Raw genomic sequence first — 23,836 nt, 5'->3', positions numbered from 1 at the left:
AGGGCCACTCAGCTCCTGACCTCAGGACGGCCTTGGTTCAAACATGGGCAAAAGAGCTGAACTCCTGAGGTGAGATGAGAGTGACTGCCTTTGACATCAAGGCAGCATTTGACTGAGTGTGGCATCAAGGAGTCGTAGCAAAACTGGAGTCAATGGGAATCGGGGGAAATCTCTGCTGGTTGGAGTCATACCGAGCAAAGGATGGTGGTTGTGGTTGTTGGAGGTCAGTCATCTCAGCTCCAGGACATCACTGCAAGAGTTCCTCAGGCCTTGGCCCAACCATCTTCAGCTGCTTCATCAATGACCTTCCTTCCATCATAAGGTCAGAATTGGGGATGATCGCTGATGATTGCACAATGTTCAGCACCATTCGTGACTCCTCAAATGCTGAAGCAGTGCGTGCCCAAATAGAGCAAGACCTGGACAACATCCAGGCTTGGGCTGACCAGTGGCAAGTAACATTCGTGCCACACAGGTGTCAGGCAATTGCCATCTCCAACAATGCCCCTTGATGTTCAATGGAATTACCATCATTGGATTCCCCCACTATCAACATCCTGGGAGTTACTAGAAGCTGAACTAGACTAGCCATATAAATACTGTGGCTACAAGAGCAGGTCAGAGGCTAGGAATCCCTCAACTCACCTCCTGACTCCCCAGAGCCTGTCTATCATCTACAAGGCACAAGTTAGGAGTGTGATGGAATACTCCTCACTTGCCCGGATAAGTGCAGCTCCCACAACACTCAAGAAGCTTGACGCCATCCAGGACAAAGCAACCCACTTGATTGGCACCACATCCATGACATTCACTCCCTCCACCACCAATGCACAGTAGCAGCAGTGTGTACCATCTACAGGATGCATTGCAGGAATTCACCAAGGCTCTTTCGGCAGCGTTGTCCAAACCCATGACCACTACCATCTAGAAGGACAAGGGCAGCAGATAGATGGGAACATCACCTAGAAGTTTCCCTCCAAGTCACTCACCATCCTGACTTGGAAATATATCTCCGTTCCTTCACTGTCGCAGTGTCAAAATCCTGGAATTCCCTTCCTAACAGCACTGTGGGTGTACCTACACCACATGGACTGCAGCGGTTCAAGAAGGCAGCTCACCACCACCTTCTCAAGGATAACTAGGGATGGGCAATAAATGCTGGCCCAGCCAGCAAAGCCCACAGCCCGTGGACGAATTTTAAAAAAGGACAAGGGGCACATTACATTTGGCTGGGCCCATGAACTGCTAGACTGGAGTGCAAAACCATAAGGGAATTTTCAATATATTAACATTGCAGCATCTAGAACAAGCTTTTTCATTACATAGCAATTCAGCATTGGGGAATTATCTTAAGAAAATAAGAAATAGGAACAGGAGTAGACCATTCAGCCCCTCGAGCCTGCTCCGCCATTCAATAAGGTCATGGCTGATCTTTGTGTTTCAATTTCCACATTCCAATCTACCCCTGATAACCTTTGATTCCCTTGCCTAACAAGAATCTATCTACCTCTGCCTTAAAAATATTCAATGACCCCTCTTGCACTGCCTTCTGAGGCAGAGTTCCAAAGTTGCACAACCCCGAGAGAAAAAAATTATCCTCATCTCAGTCTTAAAAGGGCAACCCCTAATTTTAAAGCAGTGCCTCCTAGTCCTGGACTCACCCACAGGGGAAATGTCCTTTCGACGTCTACCTTGTGAAGGCAGTTCAGGATCTTGTATACTTCAATCAAAATCACCCCTCACTCTTCTAAACTCCAGTGGAAACAAGCCCAGTCTGTGCAACCTTTCCTCATAAGACAACCCACTCATTCCTGGTATTAATCTAGTAAACCTCCTTTGAACCGCCTCCAATGCATTTACATCCTTCCTTAAATAAGGAGACCAAAACTGCACAGTATCAACAATGCCCTGTATAACGCTTTTTTAAAAATTCATTCACAGGATGTGGGCTTCGCTGGCTGGGCCAGCATTTATTGCCCATCCCTAGTTGCCCTTGAGATGGTGGTGAGCTACCTTCTTGAACCGCTGCAGTCCATATGGTGTAGGTACACCCGCAGGTCTATTAGGAAGAGTGTTCCATTATTTTGACTCAGCCATAGTGAAGGAATGGCAATATATTTCCGAGTCAGGATGGTGAGTGACTTGGAGAGGAACTTCCAGGTGGTGATGTTCCCACCTGCCAGCTGCCCTTGTCCTTCCAGATGGTAGTGGCCATGGGTTTGGAAGGTGCTGTCAAAGGAGCCTTGGTGAACTCCTGCAGTGCATCTTGTAGATGGTGCACACTGCTGCTACTGTGCGTCATTGGTGGAGGGAGTGAATTTTTGTGGATGTGGTGCCAATCAAGCGGGCAGCTTTGTCCTGAAGCATAACATCCTTACTTTTATGTTCTACCCCCCTCGTAATAAAGGATAGCATTTCATTAGCTTTCTTAATTACTTGCTGTGCCTGCACACTAACCTTTTGTGACTCATGTACGAGAACACCTAGATCCCTCTACACCTCAGGATTATGCAGCTGTTCTCCATTGAAGTAGTGCTCTGCTTTTTCATTCTTCCCGCCAAAGTGAGCAACTTCAGTTTCCCATTTGCCAGACTTTGCCCACTCACTCAACCTATATCCATCATAAACCTCATGTCCTCTTCACAACATACTTTCTAACTTTGTCTCATCTGCAAATTTTGCTACCAAGTATTCATTCCCCTCATATAAAAGTGATTGATGCAAATCGCAAAAAGTTGAGGCCCCAGCGGGACTTTTTTTGTATTCATCCATGGGGTGTGGGCTTCGCTGGCTGGGCCAGTATTTATTGCCCATCCCTAGTTGCCCTCGAGAAGGTGGTGGTGAGCTACCTTCTTGAACTGCTGCAGTCCATGGGGTTTGTTACAACTGAGTTGCTTGCTAGGCCATTTCAGAGGACATTTAAGAGTCAACCACCTGGAGTAACAAGTAGGCCAGACCAGGTAAGGACGACAGATTTCTTTCCCTAAAAGGATTCTACTCAGCACATCCTTACAATCTGAAAAAGGCCCATTTACGCATACTCTCTGCTTTCTGCTAGCCAGCCAATCTTCTATCCATACTAATATGTTACCCTCTACACCACACGCTTTTATGCTCCGTAATAACCTTTGATGTGGCACCTTATCAACTGCATTCTGGAAATTCAAGCACAGTACATCTACAGGCCCCTCTTTATCCACTGCACGTTACTCCTTCAATAACATCATGACTGATGATCTTGTGTTTCGATTTCCGCATTGCCATCTAACCCCGGCATAATTCATATTCCAAGGTGACCAAAAACTCATGCAGGTGTACCCTCACTGACCTGCCAAACTGATAAGATTGGGAACCACAAAATCTCAGAATTTTAATGGCACTGGAGGCAGCCATTCAGCCCATCGTGTCTGCACCGGCTCTCCAAAATAGCATTATGACCTAGTGCCATTACCCTGCCTTTTTCCCGTACCCCTGCACATGGGTTCTATTCAAATAATCTTCTAATGCCCTCTTCAATGCCTTGATTGAACCTGCCTCCACCACACTTCCAGAAAGTGCAATCCAGACCCGAACCACTCATATGAAAAAGTTTCTTCTCACGTCACATTTTCTTCTTCTGCAAATCACTTTAAATCTGTACCCTCTCATTCTCTATCCTTTTACGAGCAGGAACAGCTTCTCCCTATTTACTCTGTTCAGCCTCCTCATCATTCTGAACATCTCTATCAAATCTCCTTTTAGCCTTCTTCTCTCCAAGGAGAACAGTCCCAACCTCTCCAATCTATCCTGATAGTTGAAGTTTCGCATCCCGGAACCATTCTTGTAAACCTCTTCTGCACACTCTCCAATGTGTTCAAATCCTTCCTATAATGTGGCTCCCAGAACTGCGCACAATACTCCAGCTGAGATCAAATGAGTGTCTTATATAAATTCAGCACAACCTCCTTGCTCTTTGCCCCTATTAATAAAGCCGAAGATAATAAATTATCTAGTACGATTTAGGAATGAAACTGGATGGACCACAGGGCATCGACCTAGGCACCGGAAAAGACAACGGCAAACTCAGCCCTGCTGACACTGCAAAGTCCTCATTACAAACAGCTGGGGGCTTGTGCCAAAATTGGGAGAGCTATCTCACAGATTAGTCAAGCAACGGCCTGACAGTCATTCTTACCGAATCATACCTTACAGATAGTGTCCCAGACATCACCATCCCTGGGTATGTCCTGTCCCAATGGCAGAGCAGACCCAGCAGAGATGGCAGCACAGTGGTGTACAGTCGGAAAGGAGTTGCCCTGGGTGTCCTCAACATCTACTCTGGACCCCATGAAGTCTCATGGCATCAGGTCAAACATGGGCAAGGAAAACCTCTTGCTGATTACTATGTACCACCCTCCCTCAGCTGATGAATCAGTGTTCCGCCATGTTGAGCACCACTTGGAGGAAGCACTAAGAGTAGCAAGAGTGCAGAATGTACTCTGGGTGGGGGGCCTCAATGTCTATCACCAGGAGTAGCTCAGTAGCACCACCACTGACCAAGCTGGCAGAGTCCTAAATGACATAGCTGCTAGACTGGGTCTTTGGCAGGTGGTGAGGAAACCAATAAGACAGAAAAACATACTTGACCTCATCCTCACCAACCTGCCTGCCACAGGTGCATTTGTCAATGACAGCATTGGTAGGAGTGACCACCGCACTGTCTTTGTGGAGAAGAAGTCCCACATTCACATTGCGGATACCCTCCATCGCGTTGTGTGGCACTATCACCATGCCAAATGGGATAGATTTTGAACAAATCCAGCAACTCAAGGCCGGGCATCCAAAAGGCGCCGTGGGCCATCGGCAGAATTGTACTCGAACACAATCAGTAACCTCATGGCCCGGCATATCCCCCACTCTACCATTACCATCAAACCGGGGGATCAACCCTGGTTCAATGAAGAATGCAGGAGGGCATGCCAGGAGCAGCACCAGGCATACCTAAAAATGAGGGGTCAACCTGGTGAAGCTATAACACAGGGCTACCTGCATGCCAAACAGCATAAGCAGCAAGTGATGGACAGAGCTAAGCGATCCCACAACCAACAGATCAGATCTAAACTCTGCAATCCTGTCACATCCCATCATGAATGGCGGTGGACAATTCAACAACTCGCTGGAGGAAGAGGCTCCACAAATATCTCCATCTTCAATGATGGGAGAGGCGAGCACATCAGTGCAATAGATAAGGCTGAAGCATTTCCTACAATCTTCAGCCGGAAGTGTCGAGTGGATGATCCATCTCAGCCTCCTCCAGAGGTCCCCAGCATCACAGATGCTAGTCTTCAGCCAATTCAATTCACTCCATGGGTTATCAAGAAATGGCTGAAGGCATTGGATAGGGCCAAGGCTATGGACCCTGACAATATTCCAGCAATAGTACTGAAGACTTGTGCTCCAGAACTTGTCACGCCCCTAACCAAGCTATTCCAGTATGGCTACAATACTGGCATCTAACTGGCTATGTGGAAAATTGCCCAGGTATGTCCTGTACACAAAATGCAGGACAGATCCAACCTGGCCAATTACCACCCCATCAGTCTACTCTCCATCATCAGTAAAGTAAATGAAGGGGTCATCAACAGTGTTATTAAGCGGTACTTGCTTAGCAACAACCTGCTCGTTGACTCCCAGTTTAGGTTCCACCAAGGCCACTCAGCGACTTCTCAGATACTGAAGCAGTCCATGTCCAAATGCAGCAAGACCTGGACAATATCCAGGATTGGGCTGACAAGTGGCAAGTAACATTCATGCCAAACAAGTGCCAGGCAATGAACATCTCCAACAAGAAAGAATCTAACCATCGCTGCTTGGTGTTCAATCACATTACATCACTGAATACCCAACCATCAACATCCTGGGGGTTACCATTGACCAGAAACTGAACTGGACTAGCCATATAAATACTGTGGCTACAAGAGCAGGTCAGATGCTAGGAATCCTGTGACAAGCAACTCACCTCCTGACTCCCCAAAGCCTGTCCACCATTCACAAGGCACAAGTCAGGAGCATGATGGAATACTCCCCACTTGCCTGGATGAGTGCAGCTCTCAACAGTCAAAGAAGCTCGACACCATCCAGGACAAAGCAGTCTGCTTGATTGGCAGCACATCCACAAACATTCACTCCCTCCACCACTGATGCACAGCAACAGCAGTGTGTACCATCCATAAGATGCATTGCAAGAATTCACCAAGGCTCCTTAGAGAGCATCTTCCAAACACATGACCACTACCATCTAGAAGGACAAGGGCAGCAGATAGATGGGAATGCCACCACCTGGAAGTTTCCCTCCAAGTCACTCACCATCCTGACTTGGAAATATATCACCATTCCTTCACTGTCGCTGGGTCAAAACCCTGGAACTCCCTTCCTAACAGCACCATGGGTGTACCTACACCACATTGACTGCAGCGGTTCAAGAAGGCAGCTCACCACCACCTTCTCAAGGGCAACTAGGGATGGGCAATAAATGCTGGCCCAGCCAGCGAAGCCCACATGCTGGTAATGAATAAAAAAAAGAGCTGCTCTCTCTACCTGTCCTGCCACCTTCAATGATCTATGCACATATACACACCCAAATCTTTCTGCTTCAGCACCTCCTTCAAAATTTCACCCCTCATTTTATATTATTTGTCCATATTCTTCCTACCAAAATGCATCACCTCACACTTTTCCAGATTGAACTTCACTGCCACCTATCTGTCCACTCCACCAGCTTGTCCATGTTCTTTCAAAGTTCTACACTGTTTACAACACTCCCAAGCTTTGCATCATCTGTAAACTTTGAAATTGTACCCTGCATACCAAGATCTAGATCATTAATATATATCAGGAAAAGCAAGGGTCCCAACATTGACCCCTGGGGAACTCCACTACAAATCTTCCTCCAGCCTAAAAAATATCCATTGGCCATCACTCTGCTTCCTATTTTTCCACCAATTTTGTATCCACGTTGCTACTGCCCCTTTTATTCTATGTGCAATAACTTTTCTCACATGTCTGTTGTGTGGCACCGTGTCAAATGCCTTTTCAAAATCCATCTACACCACATCAACAACATTACCCTCATCGATCTTTTCTGTTACCTTTTCAAAAAAACTCCAGCAAGTTAGTTAAACACGGTTTCTCCTTTAGAAATCTATGCTGGCTCTTCCTCATCAACCCATATTTTTCCACGTGACTATTAATTCTATCCTGAATAATTGTTTCTAGAATCTTGCCCACTTCTGAAGTTAAACGGACTGGTCTGTAATTGCTGGGCTTATCTTTACAACCCTTTTTGAACAAGGGCGTAATGTTTGCAATTCTCTGGTCCTCTGGCACCTCCCCCAAGTCTAGGGAAGGCTGAAAAATTATGGCCAGTGCCCCCGCAATTTCTACTCCCACTTCCTTCAATACCCTTGGATGCATCTCGTCCAGTCCTGGTGCCTTGTCAACTTTAAGTACCGACAGTCTATTCAACACTTCCTCCTTATTAATTTTGAACCCTTCTAGTGACAGAGTTTCCTCATCTGTCACTACGGCCTGGGTAGCATCGGCCTCCTCGGTAAAGACAGATGCAAAGTATTCATTTAATACCTCAGCCATGGCCCCTTTGTCCATGTGCAAATTCCCTTTTAGACCCCGAATCGGCCCTACTCCTTTTACCATTTATATGCCTATAGAAGACTTTGGGATTTCCCCTTATGTTGGCTGCCAGTCTTTTCTAATAATCCCTCTTTGCCTTGCTATGCTAATATGCTTTCTCACCTCCCCTCTGAACCTTCTGTATTCCTCTTGTTTCTCAATTGTATTTTCTACCTAACACCTGTCATAAGCACACTTTTTCTTCTTTATGTTAATTTCTATCTCCTTTTTCATCCAGGGAGCTCTGGATTTATTTGCCCTGCCTTTCTCTTTCTATGAATATGCCTCGACTGTGCCTGAACCAATACTTTTTTGAAGTTAGCCCATTGTTTAGCTACAGTTTTTCCTGTCAATCTTTGGTTCCAGTCTATCTGGCCCAGCTCTTTTCTTGCCCCATCGAAGTCGGCTCTCGTTCAGTTAATTATTCTCACTCTGGATTGCCTATCGTCCTTTTCTATTATCATCCTAAAACGTACAATACAATGATCACTGTCTCCTAAATGTTCCCCCACTGACACTTGATCTATTTGGCTCACCCTCATTGCCAAGAACCAGGTCCAATCGTGCTTCTTTACTTGTTAGATTGGACATATGCTGCTGTAGAAAACTTTCGTGAACACAAAAACAATCTAGGAAATTTTCCCCTTCTCCATCCTTTTACACTACCACTGTCCCAGTCTACATTCGGGTAATTGAAGTTCCCCTTATAATGACTCTATAATGATTGCATCTCTGCAATTTCCCTGCAGATTTGATCTTCTACGCCCGTCTCACTAGTTGGTGTTCTATAGACTACACCGAGCAATGTAATTGCACCTTTTTGTTCCTTAGCTGTAGCCAGATTGATTCTGGGACATGCTCTTTCTCCAGCACTACAATGCTCTACTTAACCAATACCGCCACCCCTCCTCCTTTCTTGCAAGAGCGGAGGGGCACACGGGGAGGGAGAGAGAGAGGCACACGGGAAGGGAGGGAGAGAGGCACACGGAGAGAGACACACAGAGAGGTGAGCATCTCATTCCTCGTCAAATCCAACTAAAAAGACTTTGACATGCTGTCACTTGTGGAAGCAAGCCTGGAGACTATTTTCTGATTGTGGGAAGAAAGGGATCAACAAATATTCCATCAGATCTTCACTTCCCACCTGAACAGGCAGATGTGGTGGTCAGTTTAATGTTGGAACAATGATATTTCCAGTTTGGGCTGTTTTTGGAGAGCTGGAAGGTTAGAAGGGGAAAGTGTGCAGCCCATTACGTTCATTGCTTTTACTTAACTGGAGTTTGGAGCAGGGAAATGTGTAAACGAAGTAAGTACTTCGCACTAAAAATACATCCACACAAGATATTCTTTCACTCAAGTTAGCTAAAATTCTTGTAAATAAAAATCAATCAAGGAAGAAAGTAAATAATGCAGTGACATCAAACCAAGAAAGTGTTGTATGGAAAACAGACCGTCTGATTACCATGGCTCTATGATTGCACAAATTTAGAAGCACAACAAAAGCATAAAGGCCAAAGCTGTTTTATGATGATATTGGGTAGATGAATAGGAACTATTCCCTCTGGTGGAGGGAGCCCAGAACAAGATGGCGTAACAGAATTAGAGCTTGGCCATTCATTGGTGATGTCATGAAGCACTTCTTCACACAAAGGGTAGTAGCAATCTGGAACTCTCCCCTAAAATGCTGTTGAGGCTGGGGGTCAACTGAAAATTTCAAAAGCGATTGATAGTTTGTTTGGCAATGATATTAAGGGTATGGAACAAGGAAGGTAAATGGATTGGGGATACAGGTCAGTCATGATCTTACTTAATGGCAGGACAGGCTTGAGAGGCTGAGGCAGGAGGAGAACAAAGAGTTTTGATGCACTAGTTAGACTGAAAATTTAGTTGTCCCTCATACTCATGATTTATATGGAATGTGTGTAGGGGTGTGTTCAGCAATTTGAAGGTTGTGCAGCCAAAGCATGAATATTAAACAGATCTTATTTTGCCTTCCTAACTGCTTGCTGCACCTGCCTGTTTACTTTCATTGACTGGTGTACAAGGACACCCAGATCCCTTTGTACATCCATATTTCCCAATATATCACCATTTAAATAATACTCTGCCTTTCTATTTTTCACACCAAAGCTTTTAACTCCACATTTAGCCACGTTATACTGCATCTGCCATGTGTTTGCCCATACACACAACTTGTCTAAATCGCCCTGAAGCCTCCTTGCGTCCTCCTCACAACCCCGCCCAGTTTTGTGTCATCAGCAAACTTGGAAATATTGCATTTGGTTCCCTCATCCAACTCATTTATATATATTGTGAATAGCTGAGGCCCAAGCACTGATCCCTGCAGCACACCACTAGTCGCCGCTTGCCACCTGGAGAAAGATAAAAACAAATAGCTAAAAGCTACAGCGGATGCTGGAAATCCAAAACAAAAACAGAATTACCTGGAAAAACTCAGCAGGTCTGGCAGCATCGGTGGAGAAGAAATCAGTTAACGTTTCGAGCCTTCACGACCCTTCGGCAGAACTGAAGCATAGTTAGGAGAAAGGAGAAATATTCCCATCTCTGTTTCCGGTCTGTCAACCAATTCTCAATCCATGCCAGTATATTACCCCCCCAATCCCATGTGCTTTAATTTTGTCCACTAGCCTCTTATGTGGGGCCTTATTAAAAGCCTTCTTCAAATCCAAATACACCACATCCACTGATACTCCCTTATCTATTATACTAGTTACATCCTCAAAAAACTCAAGTAGGTTAGTTAAGCATGATTTCCCTTTCATAAACCCATACTGATTTTGTCCAATCCTGTTAATGCTTTCCAAATGTTCTGTTACCATGTCCCCTCCCCCCACCCAACCTCCAAAAGGGCCATCTGTTACTTGTTCCATGTTGTTCTTTCACAGAGTGCTTACTCCTTGTTCTGCTATTAACACATTCTTTCTTATCTTTATGCCACTATCAGCATCTTCTTTAGCCCTTACCACTACCATTAACACTCCCTTTGTCTGTTTCTCCACGACATCTTTGTCAATCTCTCCTTAGTCCCCACCTATCGCTGGCCTTCTATTCAGCTTCACCTGTTCCACCCTCCTTAAACAATATAAATTTCATCACATTTCTACTTCTCTTTAGCTCTGAAGGGTCATACAGACTCGAAACGTTAACTGTTTCTCTCTCCACAGAGAAAAGGTTAGTATGCAGGTACAGCAAGTAATTAGAAAGGTTAATAGAATGTTATAGTTTATTGCGAGAGGAATTGAATACAAAAGTAGGGAGGTTATGCTTCAGTTGTAAAGGGCACTAGTGAGACCACATCTGGAGTGCGGTGTACAGTATTGGTCTCCTTATTTAAGGAAAGATGTAAAATGCATTAGCAGTTCAGGGAATGTTTATTAGACTAATACCAGGAATGGGCAGGTTGTCTTATGAGGAAAGGTTTGACAGGTTAGGCTTGTATCCATGGAAGTTCAGAAGAGTAAGAAGTGACTTGATTGAAACATATAAGGTCCTGAGGGGTCTTGACAGGGTGGATGTGGAAAGGGTGTTTCCTTTTGTGTAAGAATCTGAAACTAGGGGTCACTGTTTTAAAAATAATGGGTCGCTCATTTAAGACAGATGAGGAGAAATTATTTCTGAGAGTCGTGAATCTTTGGAACTGTCTCCCTCAAAAGGCCGTGGAAGCAGCATCTTTGAATACTTTTAAGGTAGAGCTAGATAGATTCTTGATTAACAAACTGGTGAAAGGTTATCAGGGTAGGCGGGAGGTCACAATCAGATCAGCCATCTTATTGAATGGCGGAGCAGGCTTGAAGGGCCAAGTGGCTTACGCCTGCTCCTAGATGTGTTATTAACATGAAAGCAGATTTTATCTTGGTGCAAAATGGCAATAGCTGCTCAATGGCCTTTTACATAGAATCACATAATCAAACAGCACAGATGGAGGCCATTTCATCCATCATGCTTGTTAGAGTTCTTTGAAAGAGCTATCAAATAAGTTCTACTCCCCTGCTCTTTTCCCATATCCCAACAAATATTTCCACTTCAAGTATTTATCTAATTCTCTTTTAAAATGATTGCATCTGTATCCACCACATTTTCAGGCAATGCATTCCAGGGTCATTAAAACTCTAAATTTTTTTCTCATCTCCTCTATGGCTCTTTTGCCAATTACTTAAATTGGTGTCTTCTGGTTATAATCCTTCTATCAATGGAAACAATTTCTCCTCATTTACTCTATTAAATCTCTCATAACCCAATTTACTCAAAGGAGAACAATCCCAGCTTCTTCAATCTCCCCACAAAACTGAAGTGCCACATGCCTGCTTCCATTCTAGTAAATTTTCTCTGTACCCTCTCCAAGACCTTAGCATTGATACCCTTCCTAAATTGTTGGTGACAAGAATTGAAGCTCTCCTTGAAGTGCGGCAGCATTAGCAATGACTGGGGGGAGCTACAGATGCTATCAATTGTTCAAAATGGCAGCAACTTATTCATCAAGCTGCATCACACTTGGAGTTGCAATGTCTTCATGGTGAAACAGAGCGGCAACAGAGAAGGAAAGACAGGAAGCAAATCTTGCACTCTGGTTCCCACGTGAGAAATCCTGCCCCACGTGCCCAAAGACCTGTGGGTTAAGAATTGGTCTGTTCAGTCAGATGAAGACCGAGGAAAGAAACTTATGACCCTGAGTAAATGTCATCCTCAAACTGAAGGACAGCTGATGACGATGCCTTGAATTGGAGCCTAACTACTGTTTGTAAAGGTTTAGCATAACTTCAATGCTTTTTAATCTATGCCTCTGTTTATAATGGCAAGGATACAGTATCTCTTTAGCAATTATCCTCCTACCTTCAAGAACCTCTAGGTGTCTTTGTTCCTGCACCTTCATTAAAATGGTATCATTTAGCTTATATTGCCTCAACTAATTTTTCCCATCAAAACGAATTACTTCACGCTTCAGAAATGAATTTCATCTGCCATATGTCTGCCCATTTCAAGTGTCTGTCTATAACCTCCTGATGTCATGCCATCCTCAATGTTTACATTTCCAAGGTTTGTGTCAGTTTCAAACTCAAATTATGGCCTGTATACCCAGGTTAGGTCATTAATGTATACTTAAAAGAGCAGTGGTCCTAATACTCTCCCCTGGGGAACAGCACTATATACTTCCCTCAGTATGAAAAGCACTGACTATCTCTACTTTCTATCCCTCAGTCAATTAATCCCATGAACTTCAATTTTTCTAAAAGGTCTCTGCTGATTTTTAAAAAATTATTTCCATTGAATTCAGCCAACTCCAAACACAATCTTATAATTTTAATTGCAGCTATGCATCAAACCATCAAAAGAATTCGGAAGTCAATGTGACCACAAAATCTTGAAATTAAGTGAATTCACAGAAAATATTATAAAGGCACAGGTCTATTAGTATTGGACAGAAAAAGAAGATAGGTTAGTGTTTTGGGTGTTTCAGAAAACCAGTTTTCTTTCCTATTGAAGGCATCGACTCCAGGGTTATTAACCAAAATGAGCCTGAGCCGAATGACAGTGGTGTGTTTTAGTCTAGCCATAAGACTACTGAGTCTGATTTTAGTTATATAGTCTGCATGAGAGATTTATTCCCAAATTTTAATATTTTAGTTTTGTTATAGCTTGAACCTTAAAATTATGTTTTTATTTTAATCATTTTTGTTCAGGCCTAGTCAAGAATTTGTTTCAAAACATATGCCAAAAAAGTTAATTGTTTCACTTCTATCACAATTAGCAAAGCTCAAGATTTGAGAAATAGCCAGTGCCAAACTGGTTTAACTTATCTTCGCTTTAGAATTTACTAAATATTTATAAATTACACTCTAAGTGAATAAATCCATTTGATCTGCAAGACAATTTTGAGAATCACATTGGAGAACGCAAACAGAAAACCTAAAAGAAATGGTGACATGCTGCCTGAAGGGCTGAATGGCCTATGCCTGTTCCTAAGCCAGATGTATCCAGTAGTTCTCAAAAATGTGCACAGCTCGGAGATGCCTTGACCAGCTGGCTTTGTGCCAATGCTATTAAGTGATTTTCCACACCAGTAGTCATTTAACATTGTTGCACTTAGTCAATCTGCGCAGCCCTACATGGATCTGTGAGCTTTTAAATGAACCACCACATCGATGTTATTCAAAAGAGAATTGGATCAAGCACTTTCAAGGAAGGAGTTTAATAGAGGTTAAAATAACATCATAACTTATGATAGCAAGGACTAACTGCTTTATAACAGCTGATATTGATGAGTTGCTTCATATAGTGCCAGATTAGCATTTGTTAGAACTAAGTGGCTTTTAACTTGGCTGAAAAGATTTCGACCTCCACAAGGCATGAAATTGAGACTTAACCATTTTACGGAAAGTTGATGATATTACCTGGCATGATGGGGCCTGTGATTGTGTGGGGGGTGGGGGGGGCGGGTGGCAGTTGGTAGATGGCACTGAAATTAGACATAGACAACATCAATGTGATATCTAATATCACCTTGCCCTGTCCAGAAGCTCTTGCTCTATGAAGAGAGATGTGCATTATACAGAAGATGAGGAAACCAGGAACGAGATGACAACTGACCGCAGTTATTTGGAGGTTTTGCACACACTCACAGGTATGAGAGGCACACACTGAAAGGCACACTCACATTATTGTCAGAATGATAAATCGATGGGGCAATTTGAGCAGGGCCTTCCTTGAACTTATGGTACATTCCACTGAAAGTGAACTCCACAATAAAAAAAAATTAGAAGCACTAATTAAAGTAAATGTCAAAAGCTTAAAAATGCATAAATTAGGAATTTATTCAAGCCAGAATAATTAAATTACAGAGATAAGAGAGGGTGGGGTGGCAATCACTGCCCATTTTAGAAACAAAAGTTGCACAGAAATTAGGATTCACTTTGAATACTTACTTAATACTTACTTAAAAGTGTGTGTGGTGCTGTAATAGTACAGGGGGAGAGGTATTGTCACTGACTAGTATTCCAGAGAGCCAGGGTAATGCTCTGGGGATCTGGGTTCAAATCCCATCATGGCAGACGGTGGGATTTGAATTCAATAAATACCTGGAATTAAAAGTCTGATGATGATCGATTGTTGTAAAACCCATCTGGTTCACTAATGTCCTTTAGGGAAGGACATCTGCCATCCTTACCTGGTCTGACCTACACATGACTCCAGACCCACAGCAATGTGGTTGACTCTGCAATTTGCAATTCCCTCTACACAGGTTACGAGATGACCAGTTTTCTTGCAGTTTCACATAGAGCATTCGTTCGTTTCCCCATTTCAACCCTTACAACCGCACCCCACTCCTTCCTCAAGCCACAGCAGAGAGGATAAAGAAAATCCTCCCAAACAAAGATTTTAAAATGAAAAAGTACTGATTATTGTGATGAGGGTTAGCAGAAGGCGATAGAGAGTGAGTATTTATAAAGGGAGTTTTCTGTTTGGCAGAATGTGTTTTCATTAGGGGTCTCAACTTTCCGTCATATATATGAATGGCTTTGTTAAAGGAAGAGAGAATAGCACAGATTTTCAGATTACATTAATTTAGGAGGCGCAGTAAATTTGTGATGGGAGGAGGAAATTGCAATCGGGACACTGATAGATTAAAAACTCTGGCAGATGGGAGTTCAATGTAGGCAAGCGTTAGATTATCGACTTTGGATCTGATAAGACAAATTGGAATATTTTTGTAATGAGGAGAGGCTAGGAGCTGTGGAGGAGCAACAGGATTTGGGTGTTAAGTACACAATCAGCTGAAGCTTGTGTGGAGGTACAAAGTGAGCAAAATTTAAGAGCGATTTAATATACGTTCAAAATGATGACAGGTTTTGATAAAATCGAGAGAAGCTGTTTCTACTGAAACCCAGAGAATACAAATTTAAGTTAAGTGACAAAATAACCAAGAAGGGAATGAGAATTTTGTTTTTTTAAAAATACAACGATCTGGAAAGCACTGCCTGAAAGCAGGTGGCGGATGCAGATTCCACAGTAACTTAAGAGGAAATAGGATAAGTACATGAAAGGAAAAATTTGCAGGGTTATATGGAAAGAGCAGGGGAGTGGGATTAATTAGATTTCTCTTTCCAAGGGCCTGCAGCCTCCTTTCACACTGCATCATTCTAAAAAAAATGTGAATGGAATGTTGCCTTTTACCACAAGAGGGGTGGGATACAAAAGCAAGGAAGTGATGCTTTAGTTGCTGGATTCTGAGCAGGGCTTTGCAAGAGTAGTGTGTTCAGTTTTGGACACTGCAGGTCAGAGGAAGGATATATTAACCTTGTAGGCCACAGATTCACCAGAAAGTTACCGAGGTTAAAGGACAGGCTACATAAAGTTGATTTGTACTCTCAAGTTTAGAAGGATGAAGGGGTGATCTAATCAAGTTCTTTAAAATGATAATGAGATTTGGCAGGTTAGATGCAGGCCAACTTTATCCAGGCGGGAAATCCACAGCAAGGGTGCATAAACTTAAATAAAAGCAAAATACTGCGCATGTTGGAAATCTGAAACAAAAACAGAAAACGCTGGAAAAACTCAGCAGGTCCGACAGCATCTGTGGAGGGAGAAACAGAGTTGACATTTCGAGTCCATATGACTACATCTCAAAACGTCGACTCTGTTTTTCCCTCCACAGATGCTGTCAGACCGGAGTTTTTTCCAGCATTTTCTGTTCTTGTTGCATAAACTTAAAACCTATTTAACCTTAGAACCTAATAGCTAGGCTATTCAAGAATGAATAAGGAAGCATTTTTTCACACAAAAAGTATTATGATAATCTGGTTAACTTCTCTAGGAGGCCACAGATGGTGGGTCAGCTGCAATCTTGAAGACTAGGACTGCTAGATTTTTGCTAGATAAGGATATAAGGGATATGGAGAACACACTGGTAAAATGGAGTTGAGATACAAGTCGGCTGTAATCTAATTGATTGACAGAATGGGATTTAGAGGATAAATGGCCTTCTCCTATTCTTGTGTTCTAGGTACAATAAGTGCTTGTACTGTTGACATAAAAAAGCCAATGAAAGATAAAAAAGTACCGCCGTCCTTCACTGCACACTAAGTAATTGAAAAATAGTGGTCAATGTACAGGAACATTACTTAAAGGCATTACCTGTCAGCATCTGAGACCAGTGCAAGACGCCCATAATCCCAGGCTACCTTTCGTAAAATGGAGAATACAAACAGCAATGCCTAAAATAAACAAAAAGGAAAATTAAAAAAAAAGTCTAATGCCCAAAACCTAGATTACATTTCACATTCAATGACAGTCATAAAAAACGACAATTCATGCTGTTACTGGAAATTTGGCCCATCAAATCCTGCCGCAATAGAGTTACCTCCTTAAACATGTATCAGGGCTTAACATTATGTACAATGTTCTTTTACACAAGCTTCTCCAGACTTAAAATATGGCCTTGCCAATCTTCAAGTACAGTTTTAGTCACTGAACATTTACAAAAGACATGGAGGCACTGGACAGTAACTACTGACCAACTCTCCTGTAGTAGGCGTCACACATTTAGACCTCAAAATCTCTCATACGTCACTGCAATTTAATTGTGCCAGGAATTGCTGGCATTATTTACTACAATTGTTCTTTGAGTACAATATGATGTACAGTATATTCATATTATATATTGTACATGGTATAGCAAACATTGGGATAATTCAACTGTGGCTCTCAACGCCCAGTTCTAATGTGCTTTTTTTTATTTTGAGAACATGCAGATTCCGAAAGGGTCCTCCTGAGCATAGTTGCTTCATTAGTGGATTAATCCTAAATCAGAACCAAGATCAATACCATTATGGCACATACAACTTGAATTTATACAGCACTTCTAATGCAGTAAAATGTCCCAAAATGCTTCAAAGGAATGTAATTGGACAAAAATTGGACACTAAAGTCGAAGTGGTAGTGGGACAGGTGGCCAATTGATTAGTTAAGAGGTAGGTTTTAAGGAACGTCTTGAAGGAAGAGGGGAGGGGAGGTTTAAGGAGGATATTCCCAAGCATAGTGTCTAGACAGCAGAAGGCACCAATACTAATGGATTATTGGTTTAAAATTTTATATTTGCACCCTTCCTGAGACACCATGGTATGCACCAAACCAAGAAACCTTGTACCCCGATTATATATCGTACACTGTAGTAGTTAGTGAGCTTTACCAAGTTGCTTGGGCTGCGAAAAATCCTGGCAACTGAATAGAGAGAAGTAATGGTAAAATTAGTACTGCTCTGCTCATCTGCCATAGTACAGCCAAACTTTCACTCAAACTACAAGGCTTTGACACCAAGTCCTTGTTCAGGTAGGGTTGACTGTGCTCTAGGTGTGCAGCTTACATGGAAGAGCAGCTTCTGACAATGGGCCAGAAATGAGATAGCTCGAAAAATTTCTCCAGATGGTAGCAATATGGTTCTCTCAGGCTGGGCCATCTTCCATAAGTGTGGTGACTGATATTGATCAAATTGGTAGTTGGGAGGCAGTTCTCCTGTTGCCACTTGAGTAGATGTACCAACTGGCTGCAGTTAGGAAGAAAACCAACGATGCAGCCTAGGGAAAGGGGAGGGCTAGGAAGGAGATATTTAAAAAGGAGGCAAAGTGCCAGGTCCTTTAGCAGTTTCTGATCTTCACAAAACATCTTTTTCTAGTAGGGCTGGATCTTTAGACAAAAGAAAATTTGAAGGATTTTGATCTCACTGCTTTAAAGAATTTGGGCAGGAGATACAGGGGGAAATGCAGGAAGAACTTTTTCTTTTGAACACAATGATTGGTAATGGCCTGGAACACAGCCTGTGAAGATGGTGCAAGCAGAGATGATCACTTATTTCAAAAAGGAAACTAAATGGTCACTTGAGGGAAATAAATGTGCAGGGATCGAGCAGGGGAATGCGATTGTGGATTCTTCTATGGAAAGCCTGCACATACCCTATGGATTGAATGATCTCCTTCTGTGCCAGAATGTCTCCATGATTCTACAGCCTCACCAACACTTTGTTGTGACTCTAGGGTTTCAACTGCACTATGTTGCAAGGTTAATGTTAATTTGTCATGTCAATTTACTAGAGGACGAGACAACATTCTGTTGTACCAAAAGAATCCCAATTTTTTTTTAAGATTGGATCCTTTCCAGGTCTCTCTCTCCAGGCTGTCTTTGCTGCATTTGTATTTCCTGGACATGTAGTAATAAAGACACCGTCTAATCTCAAAATTAATTTTGTTGTGCCTTTCCATTTGGCAGGAACCTTGTAAAGCTCCAAGTAACCATGTGACTCTAGCCTTGACTCTATGATCAGGCAGAAGGTATCATATTGTCATTTGAGTGATGCTGGGGTTCAGCTGGAAGGGCATGAATGAGCTGCAAACAATCTTTCAATGACTTTGTTACTTAAGGCATCATTGAATTCTCCTGAAGCTGTAGGTGGAATGGTATGTGACAATTTATTGCAGAATGCTCAGGACACTTTGGAAAGAGAATCAGCCTCTTGGGAGGCATAGGAAAATTAGTCTCACAACTGGCATACCTCTTTACCAAACGCGCCTTCATGAGATAAAGCAGTTACTAAAGAATGAGCCTGCTGCATGTCATTGATGTTTAACATGTCCAAGTCCAGAATGGTTACCAATGTCATAAGCAGACAGAAATGAGGATAGTGGGGGCAGCAGTGGAGAAGTGGGGAGGAACCCACTACCCTTGTGTGCGAAAAAGTGAGAAAAGAAAAATTTCACGACTAAATGGCCTAGCCTTTATGTTAAATATAACCAGGGACCCCACTCCCATTCTAGACTGCCCTACCTTTCTTTGAATCTACCCTAGCAAAATCCTTCATTTGAACTAAAAAAAAAGTGCAAACCACCTTTTTGCAACCAGTCTTCATAACTTGACCCTTTAAGCCTCGACATCTTTTTGGTGAATCTATATTAAACCCCCTCAAGGTCGTTGTTTCCTGAGGTTTGGTTTCCCAAATGAGAAACAGTACAACAATATTCCAATCATCAGGTAGCCAGCCTTACTGATCTTGTTGTCTATATCACTGAGGCCTGGGATTATTCCCACTCAGCTCCTGATGAGTACTAATGGGACTGTGTTCCGAGCAGAGAGAAGAGTGGGAAGGTCAGGAGTAATTTAATTTGCTATAACGCTTAGAAAGCTAGCAGTACTATTGCATGCAATTAGAGGTGCTCAGCCTTATGATTGCTAACCAGCGCTGGACTTGGGCAAGTGAAATTTAACCAGAGAATATGCACTCCAAAAATCAAGCAAATGGCAATCATAAGGATGTCAATAACTTTGGCCTGGATACTTGAACATAGTACTGGAATTTAATGTGCATCTTACATCTGGCTAGCCAAGAATCAGACTTGGTATTTCTCTTGTAGAGAGTCAAGAGTAAACCTTAACCATAAAAAGGTCCAATTGGGTATGGTACTGAAAAGTGACCAGAACCTCTAATTGTAAATGTACCTGTAAGGACTTCAGGAGGGGGTGGGGAAATAGAAGAGAATCAGTGAAAAAAAAGAAAAACAATTGCTGGCCATAAATTGTTTGTCTCCATCTATTATATACCTCAGTGTACAACACACACAGGTTGTATATCCCAGGCTTGTATATCTCGTAGTACAAATACCTGATTTTTAAATATCTTGTTCAAAAAGTCATTTGCTCCAAAACACACTTTTGTGTTTCAGTTCCAAAGACAGTAGGGCAGAGAGGGTCTTCAAACTTTAAATTTGAGATTTATGAAGCCTGAGTGTTTTAGGCATCAACAAATGAATGAAATTACAGTTTAAGCTCATTTCATTTGTCAGGTATGTTTGCAGTGTTTGGATTTAGCTATCATCCTTAATAGCTACATAAGTATGAAATTAAAATCAGAATGATGGTGTCAAATACAAGGTTTTAGGTCAGATGATTTTCCTCTTCTCAAAAAGGTAGATTGTTCTTTTGAGAAGTTTAAATTTCTTTTTACTCTTGTAGGCAGTTGGAGGAGGCGGGGGGGGGGAGGAAGAGAGAGAGAGAGAGAGAGAGAGAACTGGGGGGTAAGACGGACAGATGGACGGGAGTTGGAGGCAGAGTCAGAGACAGGGGGAGACCAAACAAAGATAGGGGGAGAAGAAAGTGGGAGACATGGGAGGCCAAGAGTAAATGAAAAAGAGGGAGAGAGCACAAAAGAAAAAAACAAGGAAGAGAGAGGGCAAAAGAGCGAATGAAAAATAAAAAAAAGATGCCAGATTTTGCTGCAGGGGTGAATCCGTTAGACAGGCTTGACCATGCATGCTTAGGTTTTTGAATATTGTGCATGACAAGTTGCTGAAAGTGAGAGGTCTGATAATGTCACAGCAGAACCAAATAGGTCAATTGGGACCTGAATGTACAGGGCAAGAAACTGCATTCTCTTAACCCATAAGGATCTCTTGTGGCGCAGTGGTAGCATCCCTACCTCCAACCAGAAGCTTTGGGATCAAGTCCCACAGCAGGATTTGTTGGCTGCAGGAGTGTTTATGATACGGTTCAATGGGCTGATAATCAGCCTGGGAATTATTCCACCACCTCTTCACTATTCCCCAAAAAGGCAAAAAGGTGTGAAGATGCACTTAAAAAAAAACCTATCAGACTGAAAGATAGCATAAGGACTGAGGAGGTAGTGAAAATCAGAGTGGGCGAACTCTGTCAAATCAGATGCAGAAGTAGTAAAGGGGGAATGAACAATTGGGTTAAGAGATACAGAAGCAAAAAGCTGAAAATAAAATTAAGTTTAAGATTTTACAATTTTAAAAACCAATTAAAACCTTAAGGACTTGTAATAGTCTATTTTCAGTGCCAGAGGGATTGTCTGGCCATAACCAATACTCATCATGCCATTCAAAAAAGGTACTTGGACTGGAAAGCACAAGGTTCAACTTTCTGGGAATAAACTACACAAATGCAACACTCCTCCTTGCCTGATGTAGCTGTACCATTTGTACCATTACTCTCACCATTATTTTGTGATGAAAATCTGCACCAAGATACTGTATATGAACATCTGTACTGACAAGATTAAAAGTAGTGCCTTTTGATTGAGTTTTGCTGTTTGAGTAAAAAAAACCAATACAATATTTGGGTAAAAAAAGGAAAAGTTTACATATATGTTTAACATGTCAGTCCATACATACCAAAAAGCACATAAAATCTAACGCAAGGACTGTAGGAACCCCACCAAAGGGCAAGCCCTGCAACACAGTACTTCTTATCCGAGCACTGTAGCAGTAATCCTTAGTTGAATTAGAGCTAGTGGTCACAGCGTTGTTGATGGTTGTCTGAAAGTTGGAAGTCATCTTTATTTCTTCATTATTTTATCTGTAAAATAAGAGAAAACACTGAGTATCGCAGGGGACTTCAAACAGTCATATATATGAGTAAGTCAGAAGCAGAAATCAGACAGGGCCATTTCTCTTTATGGGCATAAACCCATCTCTCAATGTAGGCCTTCATTGCTCATAATGCCTAAGGAAGTCCTTCTTTTGGATGTTTGAAGTGCAGGCAAACTGACAATAGATACACAAAACTTTGGAGGTGGAAGAATATCAGTGGAAAGAAAGAAATTTAAATTTCTCACCCAAGAATGTGAAATGATAGGCAAGTTCCATGCATACTAAAAGCCCTGAAGTCGACTACCTGCCTGTCTTCCATCCCAAGCTGTCTGGGTATGTTGAGGAGGTACAAGATGCCTCAGGAGGGGGGCAAAACAAAATTAAGTACCCAAGAAGTCAGTGAGTACGGGAATGAATGATGTGTTTAGCACATTACTTAAGTTATGACCCACAATCTTCAAAAATGTAGTCCCATGAAGTGGAAAAGCATGCTCATTAACACACTATTGCTACCGCATCAGCTTCTGGAGTGTCATAGAATCTTGTTGTTCCTTGTTCATTTCCTGTTAAGCGATTGGTTGATTCAGTGGAGCACATTTTGGGTAGTAAATTGGCATGCAGTTTTAATTAATGAATAGATTCTTATTTACATTAGGGAAAAGAGCTATTCCAGTGGCAGCAAGACAAATTACAAAGAACACAGGGAAAACCGTTGTAAAACGGGCACAATGATGTCAGCTACTGATACATTTTTAATACAACTCTCAGCTTCAAAACAACAAAGTTCAGAGTAATGATACAGAACTTCTTTACTCAAATTCAACTGAAAGGGCTGAACACCACTGAGGAGGTGGTGGTGTGAGTAAAATGCATAAAGCTTCCATTAACCCAGCAAAATTTAGGAAAATATGAAGACAGTGGGGAAAAAAATGCTAAGGCATAAAAAAACCACATCTGATTGCTGAAGAGTTAATGCTATGTGCCACTGAATTTGAAAGGGAAATGTTTGAATAACCGAAGGCCACGGAGCTGGAAAATGTCAAATGATAATGCCAAAAGATTTAGTGTCAGAAGACAGTTTGACAGTGCATTGATTGGCTGCGTGGCAATGGCTTTAATTAAAAAAAAAACTTGACCAGTCCATAGCCATGTATAAAATGTCCCATTTGCTTTCCTATGTTCGGTACGTGTGGAATAATAAAAAAAGAATTATGTTTTGCCAAGAGCTCAAGACAACAATAAAGTAAACATCAGATGATATTTTCAAATTGTTGGATAATATCATAACTTCAATTTGCCCAGATGATTTCTGCTGAACTGAGGGCTGCACAGTGGAGGCTGCAGTACTGATCGGAAAATACTGTAGTGTTGTGCAAAAAATAAAAGCCACTGCACCTCACACTATTGGACACAATGTCTTTTAACACCGATTGGTACTTGCTGCGAAAGATATTGAACCAGGTCTTCAATGTTCTCAACACAGTGGTAGCACTTATTAAAATTTTATTAAATCCAGAGTAACAAACTCCGAGAGTTTTGTTGTACTTTTATGAGGAAGTAGGTGAAGAGCACAATTCCATGCTTGTGCCTGGAGATGAGTTAACTATCTTACATGCGTACACACAGATAAGAAATCCGAACCTGTTGATGAGCTGATTGATGTGTGGCTGGCTAAAGTGGCTTAGCTTGCAGACATATTCAGCGAAATGAGTAAGCTGAATAAAGCTATGCAAGTGAAAACTGCAAGTCTAGAAAGTTCTGTGGGGAGACCGTGAATG

General features: G+C 42.1%; 1 protein-coding gene across 1 annotated transcript in view; it reads right to left on the bottom strand.

Moving 5' to 3' along the window:
- LOC144681046 (mechanosensitive cation channel TMEM63B-like) overlaps positions 1 to 23,836 on the bottom strand; it is a 314,615-nt gene that overhangs the window by 173,896 nt on the left and 116,883 nt on the right. The window contains exons 2-3 of the mRNA XM_078542732.1: positions 21,861 to 22,064; positions 16,819 to 16,898 (exon numbers count right to left, since the gene is read on the bottom strand). Coding sequence (XP_078398858.1) covers positions 16,819 to 16,898; positions 21,861 to 22,022 — 242 coding nt within the window. The 5' untranslated portion in view covers positions 22,023 to 22,064. The remainder of the gene's footprint in view (positions 1 to 16,818; positions 16,899 to 21,860; positions 22,065 to 23,836) is intronic.

The sequence above is a fragment of the Cetorhinus maximus genome, chromosome 5 (assembly GCF_964194155.1).
Source record: "Cetorhinus maximus chromosome 5, sCetMax3.hap1.1, whole genome shotgun sequence".
NCBI lineage: Eukaryota > Metazoa > Chordata > Chondrichthyes > Lamniformes > Cetorhinidae > Cetorhinus > Cetorhinus maximus.
The sequence above is the reverse complement of the archived record's forward strand: the minus strand, read 5'-3'. Positions and strand labels throughout refer to the sequence as shown.